Source organism: Gobius niger (assembly GCF_951799975.1).
Source record: "Gobius niger genome assembly, chromosome: 19".
Lineage (NCBI taxonomy): Eukaryota > Metazoa > Chordata > Actinopteri > Gobiiformes > Gobiidae > Gobius > Gobius niger.
In genome coordinates, this window is record NC_136870.1 from 2907133 (window position 1) to 2927470 (window position 20338).

General features: G+C 42.5%; 1 protein-coding gene across 2 annotated transcripts in view; it reads right to left on the bottom strand.

The window, feature by feature from the left end:
• Positions 1-20338, bottom strand: part of gas7b (growth arrest-specific 7b) — a 74118-nt gene that overhangs the window by 5749 nt on the left and 48031 nt on the right. For both annotated transcript variants that reach the window (XM_079577977.1, XM_079577978.1), the window contains exons 5-11: positions 20131-20184; positions 18793-18882; positions 13941-14056; positions 12465-12539; positions 6020-6098; positions 3306-3434; positions 1327-1453 (exon numbers count right to left, since the gene is read on the bottom strand). In XM_079577977.1, the coding sequence (XP_079434103.1) occupies positions 1327-1453; positions 3306-3434; positions 6020-6098; positions 12465-12539; positions 13941-14056; positions 18793-18882; positions 20131-20184 (670 nt within the window). The remainder of the gene's footprint in view (positions 1-1326; positions 1454-3305; positions 3435-6019; positions 6099-12464; positions 12540-13940; positions 14057-18792; positions 18883-20130; positions 20185-20338) is intronic.

Genomic DNA, 20338 nt, shown 5'->3' on the forward strand with positions numbered 1-20338 from the left:
CTGAAGAGCAGCTAATGGAGGAGGTGTATCTAATGGTCCATCTCTCTTCATTTCTGAGCTCATGCAGCAGTGTCCCTCACAGCCCCGGGGCAAATGCCTCAGGGAGGTGCCACAGACTCACAGCCCGCACAGGACATCAGCAATATCACTGACTGTGCAGGCTGTGAAGGTGCAAAACTCCTGAACGTCCTGAATGAGCAGGTCATTTTACTATTTACCAAGACACAAGGGACCAAAAAGGAGACAGATTTATGTACAAATTAAATGAAACAATAAAGCGAAGATTACTCCTTATTCTTTAGCAAAATGTTTAATGCTGATAAACTGTATTTATGAAGTTTTTAGAATATAACCTGCTGTTCCCTCTTTATTTTTTGTCATATTAGCATAAACTTGTGTACATAGTCCAAAACCGTACTGCCCCCTCATGGCTAAAAAGTAGTCTGGATTTTATTTTGGTGGAAGTTGTGTAAAAATTGCCAAGATGGAGTTTTATAAATTCCACCTATGGCTCATGTGTTTAAGGGGGTAAGCAAGCTTTATAAATGAGGACCCTGATCTTAACCCCACAGGATCTTTGGGATGTGCTGGAGAAGGCTTTGCACAGTGGTCACACTCTCTCATCATCAATACAAGATCTCGGTGAAAAATGAATGACACACTGGATCTTGCAGAAACGTTTGGAAACAACGCCACAGCCAATGTGCTGGAATCAAAGCTAAAGGCTACAAACAAATATTTTTGTGATGATATTTATTTTGTTGTGCAGTGTATATGAGCTTTGAAGCAACAATAGCTGTGAATGAATGACATTATAAATAACATCATAAATATCTATAACTTTTGTCCATGCCTTCAAAAATGGACACTTATAGCCTATTCCATTATTTAATTTTTTTTGCTGAAAATATCAGAAATTTTGGCAATTTTAAGGCATAAAATGTCTTATTTTTAATATGAAAACAACAAATATCAGAAAACTTGCAATACATTATTTCACCCTTTTTATGTGAATAATCTACAGCAAAAGTTTCATATAAATATGACTAAATTGAAACTGTTCACCTGCAGCGTTTAGATCAAGTTTTTTTTTTTTGCCCAATAAATCAGTCAATCTTCAAAACATTTTTTGCAGTGCATATTTAAGAATTCAAATTCCATTTAACTACTAGAAACCCCTCTCCCACATGCAGCTAAGTGTTAGTAACATACTAAGTGCACTAATACAGACCTCATAATAATATACAACACTAATAAAGACCTCACCTCTCGCTGATCTCTCGCTGACCTCTCCCTGACCTCTCGCTGACCTCACCCTGACCTCACCTGCTTGTGTGGACTTCCTGCGGGCCTTCTTGATGTCCTCCTCCATCTTGCTGCTGTTGACTTTGATGTCCAGCTGCTGCGTCTTCAGCTCCAGGTCCTTCTGCCGGTCGGCCAGAGCCTTCCGAGCCTGAGGAACCACAGATCAAACACAGTTAATATATCTGTAAACTCGGCCTCTGCTCACCACCAGGACAGTGTCAGGCACTTTATATCGTTTGGAATTAAAAGTTCATCTTAAAAGTTAAACTGAGGAGAAAGGCAGGGACGGGCAAAATGAAGCCATTGTGCCGGAGCTTCGAATCACAGTTCAAAACAATCTCTCCAAAGTGTCATTATAACCACATTCTGAGCAGGATTTTCGTTGGTGGTTCTTGTCATTGCTAATATTTGTAATTTAATTAAAAGAATGGTTAACGCTTTATATTGAGGTGTGCTCGTTAAGTATTAATAAGATAAGCACTAATATTATGTTTGTATAGTATAAAGTATATATAACACACTGCTTAATATACTTTTATCTGTTCACATACACAGTTCGAAACAATCTCTCCACAGGCCAATAATAATACGCTTATTCATAGCTAGCCCTTACCCTGACCTTTAAATGATTATTAATGCTTATTAACACTTAATGAGAACACCTTAATCTAAAGCGATACCAAAGTACAGTATTATTACAAATTATTATGCAAATCACATTTTTCTCAGATTTTCTAAACGATCAACTCAATTGAGAGTCAGCATAATTTTCAAGTCTTTAACTGTTAGAGGATAATATGAATGTGACTGATAAAACCTTCCAATGACAACACTGTTTAAATAAATATAATAAACAACTCAACATCTTCTGTTCCAAATGATTATGCACAGCAGCATTTACAGTTATAGGTTGCTAAGAACTGACAATGGTCGTTTGTTGAATTTGCTGCATTAGGAGGTCATACTTACTGAAATCAAAAGCTATTTCAATCAAAAACATCTTAACAGGTCAAGTTACATTTTAACCTAGGAGTCCTTCTTTGAGCAGCTTCAAAATTCTTAAATCCATTAAACTTGTGAGTTTTTGGAGAGTTTCCCAGAGCTGCTGTTTGGATGTGAACCGAATCGCCTGCTTCAAGACAGCCATCCCGAGAGAAAGACAATGCCATCCTGGAGTATGCGAAATGGAAAGGTAATCTGGATTCATCAAGTGACATGAGTCTTCCTGCCCTTCACTCACACTGAAATGATTTTGTATGAGGTGAGTCGTACACCTCACCTCATCACTGTGTGCTCCTCTGGGACACAGAAGTACCAGAGGGAGCAGTGTGTGGAGGGGAGCCAGGCCTGGGCCTATGGGCCGTCTGTAACATGTGAACATGCAGATGCTAATGTGACAGAGACCTGTGGCTACAACAGTGACTGACTGTCATGTAGTGTGGAGTCAATCAATACTGACCACAAAGCTTTGCCAGGCTTGTAAAGCTCAGTCTGATGCATGACATTATCATCATGGGACTTCAAATAAAGGACATTTCAAAACATCTCAGCCGGACAGGCCGAGTGGCAGCGAGCCTGCACAGGTCCCCTGTGTCATGGAAGGGAAGTCTGTAGGATAATGATATATGATATTGTTTGGAGCCAGGCTTTTGGTTTTGACAGGTGTAAAGTCACCAGTGGGTTCAGTATAATGGGATTCTCTGGAGTCACACATATCCACAGAGGGTGGACTGACTTGATATTGGCCTGTTGGTTTTACCACACACATGAAGCTTCTTCAGGGTCGGATACCTGGGCGTTTACTTGTGACTGTGACTGAGAATATGTCCCACTGCGTCTCACTGTCCATGGCTACGTCTTATGAGAGCCACAGGCAGCAACCCAGCTCAGAAGAAGCTCCATGCTTTATAGCAAACCTTGGTCTGACATATTGGACTTATTAAACTCATGTAACTGTGTGAAGCATACGGTAACATGTGGAGCGGCGTGCGTCTGCTGACCTTCTCCACGGTGGTAAAGCGTCCCACCAGCTGCTTCCTCAGGTCTGAGATGTGATGGTCCAAACGCTTCATGTCCTTCTTAAAGTTCTCCCTGAAGGTCAGGAAGGGCTTCTCCACCTCGCTCTGCAGCTGCGAACCACAACATCCTATACATTACAGACATGGTCGTTACACTGCCAGGGTTCAAACTGTGTCCCACTGTGTGAGGCAACACACGGGTCTGTCCACAAACCCAAGAAGTGCCACTGCTGTTGCCTTGTTAGCATCCGGACTTACTCCCTTCTATACAAACAGACTGTTCTGACCCGTAGAGATCCCTTATTCTGACTGTTGAATCAGTCTGATTCAACAGTCAGAATTTTTAAATAGTTTAAATAGTTTAATTAAGCCTATTATTAGAGGAAAATGTAGTATTCTTACACTAGCCTCTAAACCAAGTCCAAACAGTAGCTATAGTGCTAGCATGGTTGAACAGCAGCTAAAGCAGGAGCCAACATGAGAAAACATGTTTTCCTCTCCACAGAAGTCTCTTATCACTAAAGGACATTCTTTTGAAAGCTTCATAAAACATTTCGTTCATGACTGAAATAAAGTCCATCTGTGTCTTGTTGGTCTGAGCTTCATTTTCCTCTTGGAGCTTCACAGTGACAGCAGCTAATGCTAATGCTAGTGCTAATGCTAGTGCTGCTCTCACAGACACAGAGCAGGATCATCAGGAAGAGGAGCTGTCAGTCTGAGCAGAGGCAGCCAATCAGCATTCAGCTGGAGGGTGTTACAGGTAAGGACACCCAGCGTAAAACCCTGGGAATCAAGGCTGAGGGAAGTCGGGGCGCCGCCCTGGTGGACACTCTGCACTGCACCGGACAATACAAACTGATAACACTGGGTCACACAAAGTACATTTTGTGAGGTGTCTACATTTTTTCAAATGATTTACAACATTTCTGAAACCATCCACCACTTATCCATGTTTCTGTATCAGCTCAGGTATTTGTGCAGTGGCTTAAAAAAATAAATGGATTTTTTTTTTTTTTTTTTTCTATTTTGCAGTATTTTAGTAGTTTTAATTTAAAATAAGATTTTTATATACAAATTCATTTTCTATCAACATATTATATTTGATAAGGCACAGGTGAATTATCACATCATACAGGTTGACCTGTCGCTTCATAGAACTTCTGGAATGACCGGCAGGAGGGACGTCTCTCTTCAGAGTCCAGAGTGCCTGTATATTTGTATATCGCGTTCATAAATCGTCACCAACACACGCTCGTTTGTAAGCACAGCTGCTTTATTCCAAAATATCTGCACCTCCTGCATCTCCACTCAAAGTGCTTTACAGCAAGGATCCACTCAGTCATTCACTCTCTCATTCATACACCAGTGTACGCAGACACTGGGGCAAGGAGGGTGAAGTTTCTTGCCCAAGGACACAACGACAGTGGGCACCTTCGGGAGGCGGGAATCGAACCCCCGCTCTACCATCTGCGCCACCGTCGCCCCATGTTCCAAACTGTGGACAGAGGCACCAGGACGGGAGGCATTAGAAAGAACACCCTTCGGCAACATTAGGCCGAGGGGTAAAATGAAAAGACCTGATCCCATGGTTTTGTGGTAATTACCTAAAGGAATTTTGACAGGTTGAACTGTACTTTCTACTGTTTTAACCTCAGTCGCTCTTTTGAAACTCATCTGTCAGTTAAAGCACACGTGATGTAGAAAGTGAACACATCTTCATCTGTAACTGCAGTGTAGTTTGTCCCAATAAAGAAAATAATGTGCCAAGTTTAAAGAAACTGGAACAGCTTCTTATCAACTGAAAAATAATGTGTTTATGCAATATACTTTATATAAGAGAAGCAGAAGAACATATTCTTCTGAGGCAGCCTGAGCACTCTTAGGGCCAGATGCTGCAGGTGAACAGGGAAAAAAAAATTAATTTAAGTGATATCAATTTGAAACTTGCTGAACATTACTGCCATAAATATAAGAAAAAAATATATTAGTATTAGTATTAAATATATAGTATTTTGCTTGTACTGTATGTTAGTTACAATTTTTTTTTTTCAGAGGGGGTTTCACTTTTTGAATAAGCTTAACATAAGTGAAAAATCTGTAAAAATAAAAAGTCAAATTTTGCCTTATTTTTTGGTCTTTTGAAAGCTCAATAAATCAGTCTGGGAATTAGATATTCAAAAATCCCTCTGAAAAGACTGTAAAGTTTGGAGTCTGTAGGAGCGACTGAAGTGGTGCATTGTGAAGCAAAAACCTCATTTTGAGAAAAGCGCCCCAGAAGTTTTGTAACGTGTGCGTTTGTGCGAAGACATTTATCTGGTGTTTTGTATGGGTGGCTCCAAGAAAGGAAATGACCATGTTTGGATTATAGTGTCATTTTGGGCACCCTTCTCAGGACACGTGAACATAAAATATCTGTGAACGAGCCGGCTTTGCAAAGCAACGGCCTCGCTAGCAAAAAAACACGTCACAAAATAAACATCGTACAGGGTAAGTTTGGTCATTTTTACACTCTGACATGAAAACTAAGATTGACACAATAGCACATTAACCACTGCATGAAAAAGCCATATTTTTTACCTGCCGTGCCTCGTCTAAAGCTTTTACTCTGGGAAAAGCCAAACGGACTGTGTTTGGATGAAGTCAGTCAGCTCCTCCATCTGAACATACTGAGGTAAGATGATTGAGAAGGACCAAACCTTGGAGGAGAACTTGATGTGGACCTCGGCTTCATCTGCCAGGCTCTTCTTCAGTTGGGCCCAGGCCTCGCCCAGAGTCCTGCAGCACAGAACAGAGGTCCGATCACCAAGAGCACACAGGACTGACAGGACGTCTCACATTCAACAGGAAGAGAAACTAAACGCTGTGAGTGAGAGGAGACAGAAGCCTCCAAATTCACCGAGAGACGCCAAGAGTCTCCTGTATTTGAGAATTGCATAACTAAATCCAAATACCACATCACTATAATGTGGTGTTTCCACTGACAGGCCCCGCCCAGTGCCCATGTTATGCTAACACCAGATAAAGTTGCACTAGCAGCGGCTAAATGCTAATATCGGCAAAATCCCCTTTTAGAACAGCGGTATGATGTTGTGAAATATTAAATCCGTATGACATGCATGTTAAGAGTGAGGGCGAGCCTCTCTCTCGTTGGCCAATCAGAGGCCAGAGTCTGTTTACGTCTTTTTAGTCATGGTTTAGCGCTTTGGCCACAGTCAGAGGTCGGTCCCCTCTGGTCAGACCTTTTTGGCCTTGGCCACGGCAGTAGAAAAACTCGCCCAATCGGGTTGACCAGGCACTGGGCTGTGTGCATGAACACATGTATGAACCCCTGCCTGGGATCAGACAAAGTGTCTCTCCAAGGTTTGGTTAAAAGTTGGCAGCCCTGTTACATACTACACGTCTATTTGTAAGCTGCTGTCATCAACACTCACATCATCTACCAACCAAACCTATATGAACATGTCTGATGTTTTGGGATGGTGGTATTGACAACTTTCGTTTATTTCTATTGTTTAGCTTGTTTATTTCATTTTGTAACTCTTCATCTCTTTTCATCTCACATTGTGCAATTTTTTGTACTTTAGCTACTTGTGAAATTGTGTGCAAAAGAAAGTATTTTAGCAGATAATCAGTCTGTAAACTACATCAGAGCCACTGACTGCTGAGTTTGAACACACGAGAGGATCTTCTTGGCGTTTGTCGATCAAAATCCCCAGTGCCATCTGAATTCCACAGACACATTCACAAAGGTCTAACGGAATGCAGTTTCTCCCACTCTATAAAACTCAATCTGCCATCGGAACATTGAACGCTCCCCTGTTGTACAAGTGCACTATTGTTTGGTGGTGAATTCCACATCAGTCTGTAAACATACATCTACACCACTGAGCCGCCCCAGATTCATCAGGGTTTCATTCTCTTTAGTTCAGTTTTAACTCCAAACTCCAAAACTACAAACAAATATACCGATGGTCCCGCTCTGGTGCTGGTATCAAGGAGCGCGGGGATATTCACACGCCAGAAACATGACCTAAACAAGAGAAAGAAAAACATTGCTATTGGCCATGGGTGTCTGTCCAGCCTAAGTCCAGCCCACTCACAGAGCGCCCCACGTCAGCGGCAAAGTCTCGTCTACAGCCTGCGCATACAAACACAAGATTGGGCCCAGTCTGTTGAAAGTGGAATATTAAAAACACATGTGAGAGGCTGCACTCCGACCCCCCCTCCATGAATCCCTGTCACACTGCTGCACTCCCAGACCCATGTTCTCCCTGTGAGAGCCAGATAAAGCCGGGATTGTCACATGCCTTATGGACACTCCCGCCGGGACAAAGGCAGATTCAGACGCACATCTCCAGTCGGGCTGGACACGGCGCTGGACACGGAGTGGACAGAAGGGACATTGTGCAGGGGGAACAGAACGATAGCTTTGTGTTGTTTTGTGAGGCATTTTTAGGCAGCAGACATTCAAATACATGGATTCTACATGGGACTGTTCTTTCACAAAAGTCACTGACATCTGCAAGGCAGAGCCAAGGAAGCATTAAGGGCAGATTAAATGGTTCATTGGGGAATGGGAAACGATGAGAAAGTTATAAATGACTACAATAAAAGCAAGCGCACATTACACAACAGATGGCCTACAACAGGAAATAATGGTGGTTCCATACAGTATGTGTCTTACTTTTATTATGGCAGGGTGAATTGCATAAAAGTAGGTATTACAATGGATTCATCATAGAAAAAAATATCCTTACCCTGAAGACACTACTCCATTGTGAGATCAATAAAGGCTATCTTATCTTGTCATATTCCTTTAAAATGTGCTGCTGTAGTGACGTGGCAAAGAAAAACCCTGTGTCTATCTCTGCATGTGCAGGTGTACAGTGCCTCTCGTGGGTATTCATACACCTTGAACTTTTGCACATTTTGTCATGTTTACAACCCTAAACATAAAGATTTTATTTTTATTTTTTTACTGAACGTTCACACACAAGTAACATACAACTGTGAAGTGAAAGCAAAATGATACATGATTCTGTTAATTTTCAAAAAATAGAAAAGTGAAAAGTGGGGCTTGCATAAGTATTCATACAGCATTTTCTGAGTGCATTAAATTGCCTTTAAAACATTTCTAATGACTCCAGAATGTTCACACCTTGGCCTAACGGTTAAATAGAGGCCACCTGTGTGTAATCTACTCTCAGTATAATTTCAGCTGTTCTTTCAGGACCTCAGAGCTGTGGTCGGAGTGTGTTGGTCACTGAACAGCATAATGAAGGTCAAGGAGCTCACCAGAGAGGTCAGGGATAAAGAAGGTGCTTTGGTCAGATGAGACAAAAATTGAACTTTTTAGCCCAAATGCAAAACGTTATGTATGGCGCAAACCTAACACTGCTCATCGTCCTGAGTGCACCATCCCCAGTGTCAAATATGGTGGGGGGAGCATCATGCTGTGGGGCTGCTTTTCCTCAGCGGGGACTGGGAAGACTGTGAGAATAGTTGGGAACATGGCTGGAGCCAAATATAGAGACATTTTGGAGGAAAACCTGCTGGAATCAGCAAGAGAACTGAGGCTGGGGCGGAGATTCACCTTCAGCAGGACAATGACCCTAAACACAAAGCTAAATCTACAATGGAATGGTTTAAAGACAAACATATTAATGTGTTAGAATGGCCCAGTCAAAGTCCTGACCTAAATCCTATTGAAAATCTGTGGAAAGAATTGAAAACTGCTGTTCACAAACGCTCTCCTTCAAATCTGACAGAGCTGGAGTTGTTTTGTAAAGAGGAATGGGCTAAAATTTCAGTTTCTAGATGTGCAAATCTTGTACAGTCATAACCCAAGAGACTTGCTGCTGTTATTGCAGCAAAAGGGGGTCCCACAAAGTATTAATTCATGCTGTATGAATACTTATGCAAGTCCCATTTTTCACTTTTCTATTTTTAAAAAAATAACAGAATCATGTATCATTTTGCTTTCACTTCACAGTTGTCTGTTACTTGTGTGGTGTATGAATACCTACGAGAGGCACTGTATGTTTCACTCATGTGCTACGGAGGGAAGTGCAGTTTTATCTGTGTCTTCATGAATGAAACGTGTCACTCCCCACAGCGCTCTGCTGACCAGATGGACATGGGGCCGTCAGTCTCCTAGCAGCTTGAGCCCCAGCGATCATCTACCTAGATTTTCTCAGCCATATTGGTTTGCAAAGCATTTCCAACCAATTCTCGCACACTGACATCTCTACTGGCCCTTTTCTCTGGTCAGTGTTCCCATGGCTCTCGCTTTAAGGCTTATGGAATGTCTCAATAAGAATGAGTTTAATAAAGCTTCTCCCTGTCCCTGTGCACTGGTACGGTGTCTGCGGAGGGACAAAAGGCAGTCTCAGCTGGAGGCACGCAGCTGTCTTTCCAACTAAAAGTGCTCATCTCCAAAGCACTGCAGGGGTCGGGACTCTCCGTGAAATCCATATGAACCTGATATGACGGTCCATGCTCCCGACTGTCTGTGCATTCATTCCTTTATTTGAGCTGAAAGTCACTTCCTTTAATGCTGTCCATGGACCAACAGCATCAAAACGTGGAGCTAAAGAGACAAGTTTTTTTTTCATTCATTTTTTCGATAATAGTAGTACCTAAACTTTTTTTTCTCCGATCCTACTGGTATGGTTTAACAGTACCCTTCCTCTTTAAAGCTCTGTTCTGCTCAGAAGTCTCCACCTAAACCGCCTGAAGAGAGGCAGACTGTCTGGAAGCTAGGGCTGGGTAACGTTAGACAATACCAGTCTGGTATCGGAAAACATCCGATACCAGATGTAAACATCTTTAAAAGAAATAGTCTTTTATTTAGGTATTAAATTTAATGCCATTTTAATGCCTAAATACTATATTTGTAATGCCACAAATCCCCAAAATCTTGGCATATTTCATAATTTCTAAACATTCGATCAAACAGGGGAATGAGGGTAAGTGTTCAAAGCCAAACTGAAAGCAACAGGAAACGTTTGTACAAAAGCTTGTGTATAACTTCAGTCTAAACTACAGTGTAATTGGGTGAGGGATGTCAGTGAGTGGGTTATTTTAAGGCCTTAATTATGACATCATTCATTTAAGATAAGATAAGATGATAGTTTATTGATCTCACAGATGGAGAAATTGCATTCGATGAGAGAGCATCCGGCAGCAGCAGCCATTCAGTGCGCACCACTCTTTTTCCACTCTTTTTTTTCTTTGGTGAAAGATCGTTGTGTCGCGGCCGCCATCTTCACTGTTTTGGTCACAGGAGGAGCACTGGTTGATGGGAAATCCGTAGACGATGACCACGGCGGTGGAGCTCTTGCGCTTGGCCACGATGTTCTTGGCCACACAGGTGTAGTTGGCCGTGTGGGACAGACGCGCCTGCTTGATGATCAGGTTGTGTCCACGGTGATGTAGAAGGTCCTGTCCTCGGCCGGGTCGATGATCTCGTTGTCCTTCAGCCACTCCACCCGCATGACCTTGGAGGATGGAGAAACTGTAGCTGCCCTCTGTCTCCTCTGATCATCTGAAACGATGCACCGCCTCCTGGGCTTGTCCCCGTCTCAGAGCGTGGTGTCCTGCACTGGTCAGCTCCACCTCGTCCTAATGACTTTTAATACCCAGCGGAAACACTGATTATTGTTCTGTTTTCTGGTTCCAAATGACAAATACTCTCGCATAGGTATCGAAAAAAGTATTGGGTATTGCGTATCGGTATCGTGAACCAAGTGTCGTTTAAGTATTGGTATCGAAAAAATGTAACGTACCCAGTCACTAGCCACTCGCGGCTAGTGGCTAAATGCTAGGATGCTATACTACGATAGGCTACACCAGCCTACAGTGTACAGAAATGTGTAATAAAATACATTTAACAAGCACAGCCCAGTGTGTGGTCATTTTAAATATAGCTCATGGTTTTATACACTTTATTGGAGCTTAATTTTTATTTTCACATGATCGACCGGAGCTCGCTGTAGCCCTGACAGGGATCTTCAGTCTCACGTGTCTCTGTTTGGAGTTTACCTGTTCTCCTCGTGTCTGCGTAGGGGTGAATGAGAGTATGTTTGAGTGGCTACAATCCGGTGCGGTGTGTTCTTTAAAATGCATTGTCCTGAGCAAATAAAGCAATAAATAAAATACAGGTGAATGTGAACTGTATTCAGTGTAAAAGAGGACATTTGTTTAAAGCAACATCTGCTTGTGCTTTTATCGTAACTGTGTCACCATCACTTCCTTTAATTAAAGTGTTTGCTCATGCATGCCCAAATGTGCATATCTTATTTCTAAAACACAGGCATAGGTCAGGTTTAATTTGTTGACACATTTTTTTAGACACAACTTCGCAAGTTCTAAGGTGTTATTACGCCTTACAATAAAGTACCTCTTTTTATCCGCTTAGAAAATCGACATGTTTAATTTTGTGTAACTATACTTGGATCGTGTAAACACTCTCGTAGCAGTATTTAAATAGAGAAAACATGGAAGAGCTTGGTCGCTTCTAAAGAGGAGCAGTAGAGTTTTGGTGTTTATGCGTGACTGAGCACACGCGTAAAGACCAGACTCAGGTAAGAACAAATCTCAGTATGGAAGAACGGTGGCCTATTAATTTAACAGGCACAGTAATAATGAAATAATAAAAATGCATTGGTTTATATATAGTGCTTTCATGGACACTCGAAGATGCTTTACATTGCTTTATTCATTCTCTCCATACTTAGTGATGGTAAACTTCTATTGTAGCTACAGCTGCCCTGGGGTAGACTGACAAAAGTAAGGCTACCAGTCTGTGCCATCAGCCCCGCCGGCCACCACCACTGCCTCACTCACACACTTCCCTCACCCAAGCTTCCTGAGCCCCCTTTCCACTGGAGCGGACCAGTTCAGTTCACTTGAGACCGGTTCCTTGAGGGAGGGGCAGTGCCTTTAGGCAAAAGCGTTTGGTTCGCTATGGGAGGTATGGCCCAATAGGATAAAGAATCTCATTTTCAGAGGAGTCCTGGCTCCAGAGGGGAACCGTACATATTTTAGTTAGTGGTTAGTGGCTTATTGTGCTGCATTGCGTTGCCCACTGCTCCGGACAGGTCGCCCCAGAGCAGATGTGTGTGTGTAGGCCACACTCACCCCTCCTCGTGCCCGCCCAGAGGACACTGTGACAGGCGCGACAGGCTCTTGGCGTACTCCTCTTCGATCTTTATCCTGAAAGGGAAGTGGCACAGTTAGCACATCGCTCTGACACAACGGCATATGTTGCATACCAAACAATCATACACACGAACGAGCCCAAACAGGAAACATGTGGTTTCATACAGTGGTCTCCATGGTAACCTGCAGTGTGTACACGTGACGGGGCTAACATAAAACCGCTGTTTTTTTTATTTGACTCATCACAGTGACGGTCTGAGACACTGGTGAAGCTCACTGGTGAAGAGCACTGGTGAAGTGCACTGGTGAAGAGCACTGGTGAAGTGCACTGGTGAAGAGCACTGGTGAAGAGCGCTGGTGAAGAGCGCTGGTGAAGAGCGCTGGTGAAGTGCACTAGTGAAGTGCACTGGTGAAGCTCACTGGTGAAGAGCACTGGTGAAGTGCACTGGTGAAGTGCACTGGTGAAGCTCACTGGTGAAGTGCACTGGTGAAGAGCACTAGTGAAGTGCACTGGTGAAGAGCGCTGGTGAAGGGCACTGGTGAAGTGCACTGGTGAAGCTCACTGGTGAAGTGCACTGGTGAAGAGCACTGGTGAAGAGCACTAGTGAAGTGCACTGGTGAAGTGCACTGGTGAAGAGCACTAGTGAAGTGCACTGGTGAAGTGCACTGGTGAAGAGCACTGGTGAAGAGCGCTGGTGAAGAGCACTGGTGAAGAGCACTGGTGAAGAGCACTGGTGAAGAGCACTGGTGAAGAGCACTGGTGAAGGGCACTGGTGAAGTGCACTGGTGAAGTGCACTGGTGAAGTGCACTGGTGAAGAGCGCTGGTGAAGTGCACTGGTGAAGCTCACTGGTGAAGTGCACCGGTGAAGCTCACTGGTGAAGAGCGCTGGTGAAGTGCACTGGTGAAGAGCACTGGTGAAGTGCACTGGTGAAGCTCACTGGTGAAGAGCGCTGGTGAAGAGCGCTGGTGAAGTGCACTGGTGAAGCTCACTGGTGAAGAGCACTGGTGAAGAGCGCTGGTGAAGCTCACTGGTGAAGAGCACTGGTGAAGCTCACTGGTGAAGGGTGCTGATGAAGCTCACACCTTTTTCCTGCAAGATGTATCGTCTGCTTTTGCGGCAACGTTCCGAGGATGTAGGATGCTCATCAGTGACCATAACGCCTTGGTCGTCTTTTGGATACAATCATTGGGCGGGTGCAGCTCTGAAGGAGAGCGTCCTTCTGCTCGTGCCGTGCAGTGGCCAGCACCTCACATCAGTGGTAACCTTCTAAAATTCTTATGGCTACCGTGTCCTTTTATAATCGTGGTAATCGTTAAGCCGAAGATAAAAGCTTGTATTTGCTGTATTATCATGTGTTATCCCCACTGCTGCCGACAGAGGGCGCTCCATAACACATCCATGCTGCGATACCACTGTTCCCGGTCAAAGTGAATAATACACAAGTGGTGCTACCTTTCCCTGATGAACTCGGCCATCTCCTTCTGCATGTGCTTGCCCTTCAGCTGTTTCTGAAGCAGAACCTCGAAGCCGGTGAGCGCGCTGTTCCCCTGGGCATCTTTCCTGTCCGCCTGCAACACACGCAGAACAATGCCGATTAAAAAGTCATTTCCACATGCATTTTAAACGCCGGAGAGAATAAACAGGCGGACAAACTTAGCACACGGAACGTGGACAAAGCACTCCTGCTGGGAGGGCGTCAGCAGATAAACACTACAGCTTTAGAAAGAACACAAAGCACTGCATCAGCTGTGTTTGGTCAGAGACTATTTTAACATCAATAAAAGAATCAGGTCGTCCATGCTGAGAGAGTTACTTAATGTAACACTTTGGAATGCAGATTGTATTATTGTATTATATTATTGTATAATGAACTTTATTTTTTGTCATTGCTAACTCCCTTAAATGCAGATCATCTTTTAGAGACGCTCTCTTTCCTTCTCAAATGAGGTCAAACATCTTGGAGTAATATTTACAAGTGACCTCAAATTCAGGCATCATACTGAGGAAGTGTGCATAGTGGAAAGTTTGGTTCTTAGGCTGCATCTATAAAGTGTCGAGATCGCTCCTTTCTCCTGCTCCTTAACCTTTGAGGCCGACGTCATGAGGTCGACCTTTTGCAGTTAGAAACAGGAGCTTCAGCCGCTCCTTCAGGACAATCTGAACCTTCCGAACCCAGCGGAGGGACAAGGAAGTGATGTCGTACAATATACACTGCATCCTCCTGCAACAAATTTAATGTTATTACCTCAATAATTCGAGCAACTGCACAAATGTCAGAATAATGTGTTAAATAAACAACTCTTTATAAACATCATTGTTCAGTTATTACTGATATTCACCAAATCCTGTCCTTCAGTTCACACAGACAGTTGCAGTAGTGGATCTTCTGCAAATGATCCATGTGGCTTCAGTTTAGGTCTCGTAATATGTAAACAAAGTGCGTAACGTTGCTATAAATTCCTAGTTTGTGAACCTGTTCTCAAAAAATGACAATGAATAAAATTCTGATTCTGATAGATTTCCTATCAGAAAACGTTGAGCCACAGCGTTAGAGCCACAGATGCTGCTGTGGCTCTAACACTGCATGACCTTCAGGAGGCAGTGCAGTGGATGGTGGGATTGTTCTTAGCTCCTTATGGGAGGTTCTTCTGCTTAAGGAGGTATTGAAGGAAGCATCACAGCTCCTTTCCTAACTCCCTCCTAACTGCACTGGCACTTTAAGATGCTCCTTGTGGAGGAGCATCCTAAGCTTATTTACACTTTTTAGAAGCAGTCTCAGGGCGTTTTCACACAGGCACTCGTTAGGTCGACCTAAAGGGGCTCTCCACCCGAGAGTGGCGCTTTTGGGTCAGTGTGAATCCCACAGCAGCACTCGGCCAAAAGTTCTTACTGTCTGTAAACTTTATCAACAGTATAAACTTTAAAGGGTACCTGGTTACACGGCTCGGTGATGGGCGGTTTGTGGACTTCCCTTTAAATCTTTTTTTTTTTCATTCTCTCCAACGGTCTTATGATCAAGGACTTTAAATCAAGTATCTTAAAATGTACCGTTTCTTTTTCATGACTCAAACATGCAATAATAAAAAAGGTTATGTGGCCACTTTGCACCTCAGCCTTGGTAGTTCTTGCAGTATACTTTGTGTATGTAGCTTGAAAATACACTACTGTTCAAAGGTTCAGGGTCACCCAGCTCATTTGATGTTTTCTATGAAATCTCCTATGAAATAGTCTTTCACAAGTAAGAGCCTTATGTCTTATTACATTATGAACCTCCAAACTGCAAATACACATTATTCCATCATGTAAGTCCCCATGGGTAAGTTATTACACATTGTTACGTAGCATGTTCCTTTGTACTAAATTTGGCAGGAACAATGCGTCGAGGGTCGCGTCAAATAAAGTGTAACCATTTAATGTTACCCTCATTGAACAGAAACAGTGCTTTTCTTTCAGAAATAAGAACATTTTAAATGATCCCAACCTTTTGAACAGCAGTGTGTACTTCCTGAACAAAGTTGTTGGGATATAAAAGACGTTGGATATAAAAGACGACAGTGAAGGGCACAAAAGCTGCTTCTGCTGCTCAGTAAAAAGGTTCCAAACAGCAGCTACAAGCTCTGCACCGTCTGATGAAGCGTCTGGACTCCAAACAGAGGAGCTTCAAGGTCATTATGGACATTGTAAAGTTCACATTAATATTAGCGTATAGAGGTAGACTAAATACTCAAGATGACAGAAATGTGCACGAATGTAATAAAGTACCACTCTAAGCATGTTTTTGATGAGGATGTAACATTTAAGCACGGTTAAAAGCTGCTGAAAATTCATAATATAACAAAGCATGGTAAAAAAAAAAAGTGAATACAAAAAAAGGCCAAAAATTGGCCCTTTAACAACAACATTAACCGATGTTAAGATATGCTATCAATTTGAATCTCACTATTTCCCGATGTAAGACAATACAATATAAAGATTCCAAAGTTCATAAAGGCAGTGGTTCCCTTCCTGAGACACTAAAGCTCTTTGGACTCCAGGGAATCAAAGCCAGACGTCTCTAAAATGAGTGCACTTCAAAAGACTAAAGTCATATGCTGGTTTGGACTAAATGAAACATTGATAAATAATGGTGTCCACCATCCGCCTGCTCTGGGTCTGAGTGCATTGTTCTGTCTTCATGAGCCATGGCCCAAACATGACTCCACCTTTAGGCTGTGACTGGTCTGCATCAGTCTGAAGGCCAAATAAAAAACACTGAACTCCCCCAGAGACTGAGCAGAGCGCACATGGAGAGGGAGGCTGTTCCACACTTTAGAGGAAAACACGGAAAAGACTCGGGCACAGACACAAGGAGCTGGTCTGCAGACCTCCAAGCTCTGGGACGAGTTCAGACACACAATGACATTTTCAATTCATTTGGTTGAATCACTTAAATGACTGCAAAAAGTCATCTTGAAATAAGTGACATTTTATTGAAATAAGTGACATTTGTCTTTGATTTGAGAGTCTAATTTGAAGAAATCTGTCCATAAGGCAAGATATTTACACTTACTTTAAGATAAAAAGAAATCACTGCAGTCGACACCAGATTAAAAAACAAATCTTAATTTACTTGAAATAAAACTGTTTTGTTTTATCTTACTGTAAGTGTAAATATCTTGCCCCATGGACAGATTTCTTGAAACGAGACTCTCAAGAGAATTTCACTTCACAGGTGTCCCAATGTATGCCAAAAGTTTGTATAGGTGCTCTTGGGAAAGAGATCCAACTTACAAAAACACAGCAAACTCAGGCACTCGAACCAAATATGTACAGCAGGAGGAGGTACTTAAAAGGCTTTAATTATTCAGATGGTTAAGCCAACATGTTTGGACCACCAGGTCTTCATCAGGGCTTAATATGAGATCCATGGGACAAGAGGAGGGTCTCAGTGTTCTTACAGTTTTAGTCACACATATACAGAACATACACTTGCTCAAAAGTGTCAAGAGCCACACAGCACTGACAGAAAGGGAAGGCCTGAGAGCGGATCATTCCTCCATACAACCTAAAAAAGATCATAATAATGTGGAAAGCTTTAGTGGAGACACAAACAGGAGAGCTCTGAGCAACACTCATAACCAGTCTGAACACACACTGACTGAGCTGACCAAATCTATAAATAGAAAGGATGTGGCAGAATCCAAGAAAAAGAAGGGTTTGTTGTTATTGTTGCTGAGAATGTCTTCAGTTTCCTCTGCGCTGGAGTCAGGCCAGTGTGACGTCTCATATTAGCCGAGCTGAGTCACGCAGCACCTGCCAACGCCATGTGCCGCATTCAGCTCCACTCGCAAACACAACGCCTCGGTAGAACCACCAACGGTCACAGCTTTACACCGACTTTTCCCCAACGCACATGCAGTAATTACATGTTCAACTGTGGAATAGACTACAGAAAGAAGGCCAAAAAAAAACATTGTGGTCACATCAATAAATTCCAGCCAACGCACGTTTTTTCCCCATGAGGGACATGACAAGTGTAAGCAGTTCTCAATCCTGTCACAGCAAGAGATCAGAAGATTTTATTGTCAATTCATTGATTTGAATTGAAAGTGAAGAATAACAATACTCCCACCAGTGCAACAAATGAAAAAGTCTGTCTAGAGGCCAGATGTGTGTTTTCCCAATTCCCAATCAGTGTAAATGAACAGTGGGAAAACATCATGAAGTCAATAACCTACTATAGTTGAAGCAAACCCACAGTTTGTGTCCCTGTGTCTGTCAGCATCACTTAGTCACCTGGTCACTCCCTTAAATCACTATTTATCATATGCATGGGTCATGCTGTACAGCCGTACTCTGTGGTGCAGCCATAACCTTGGTTCATGATCAATAAACAGGCTAATGCTAACACGGCTAGTGCTAAAAGCATCATTATTGCAAGGAAAGACTGAGCTCTGCTGTGCTTCCATGTAGCCTTTAGAGCGTCAGAGCCCACAAGGTAGACAAACAGTGGACACAAATGGGGACAAACTGGACAATTGATTAAATGGGGAAAAAGTGGCGGAATTTAGGGAAATCTTGTAACTGTAAGGTGACCTTGAGTGTTAAGATAGGCGGCAACAAATAAAATGTATTATTATTATTATTATTATTATTATTATAAATGTAAAAGAAATTCAATGGAAGGAAAATGCTTCAATGAACATCCTCAACCATCTGTCTATGGTGCTTTATGACAAATATGACAGTATTGTTCAGGAGGTGGACTCTGGATCACTCAGAGGGTGGTGCACTTGCGAGCTCTCCATGATGAGAGCGGACTTACCCAGAAGTAGTCGCAGTAGCTCCACTCGTCGGGCTTCAGTAGCTGTTGTTCAGAGAGGCAGGACGGCAGGGGGAACGTCACACAGTTCACCTGACGGGCACCACAGGAGAGCGTTAGGCTTCATGAACTCTTCATATGTGCTGCTGGCAAAAGTGTGTGAAGGCGAGACACGGCAGGTGGACTAGTTTAACAGCTTAGTTTTAATGCTAAAGTAAAAAAAAAGAAGACAATATTTTAAGATGTTTTCAAGATCGGAACGTCATAAAAAAGGCATTGTACAGATTATTGGTCTTTTTATACTCTGACATGAAAACTAAGATGTTAAGGGAGAAAACACGCTAAAAATCTCAACATTGACCAATATGTGAAACAACAATGATTCCATCTGCAGCGTCTCACCTTCAGACATATTTTTTAACTAGTATATATTAGTTAAACTAAGCCAAATATCTAAATATAGTTTCAAAACAAACTAACAAACCAGGTTTTCAATGTATTGCACGTGAAATGATAATAAACGCATTATAACGGCTATCATAATTATTATATCTATAATATTATAATAAATGCTGGTTACTTTTGACATTGGGGGCTCCCCAGGTCCTAAACAACGCTATCCCATCCAAATATGCTCATTTATGTGAAAGAGACCAACCGGGAAAGTCCGCACTGGATCTTTTCTGATGGTGCAAACTTTAAAGCCCTTATTCCCAAAGTGCGTGAGCGGCACCAGATATCACGTTTTCCACTCTCGCACTTCTCTGGAGGGATTTTATACTATCTAATCCCTGCCTTTCAATCCAATAAATATGTTTTGTCACCAAAAAACAACAAGCATTAAATCCATTATTTAGGTTTTGTGAGAGAAAATAAATAAACAAAAAATGTAATAAAACTTGCAATGCATTGTTTTCTCATGTGCACAGTTTCAAATTTATATCCCTACATTATGTTTTCCCCAATAGGCTGATGAAAATTATATGCTGGTAACCATGGTAACTGTGCTAACTGCATATTTCTAGTCTTAGTTTGTTGCTAGTTTCTCTGTAATTCCTGAGCCAATCACTGTTAAATAATGATCAAAAACTGTTTTCCCGTATTGGCACCTGACTGAAATAGAATTCTAGAACATGAACTCGACCTATTCACCTGTCGTGTTTCGCCTTACAAACACGCACTTGGAAAACCTACAATAACGGTCGAATGACAACATCACAATATAACTGTTGTAAATAATTTCTCTACAGAGATTTCTCTACAGATATGAGTAAAGTTCAACTTCAGTTATAAAGCAGTCATTGTGGTAATAACCGTGATGGCAGGTCTGTGTCCACCTACCGTGACTGTGCTCTCCTTGTGCTGTTTCCTGGTGGGTGATGTGGAGCCAGGACTCTGCAGACAGAAGAAACCGTCATGATCAAAAGTCTCGCCGTGTCCCTCAAACAGGAATGCTCCTCCTCCTTATCAATGTAGAAACGAGGCCTCTGATGCCAAATTTGATTGAGAGTGGATTATGTATAGGGTGTGCTCAATGAACAAGGACCAC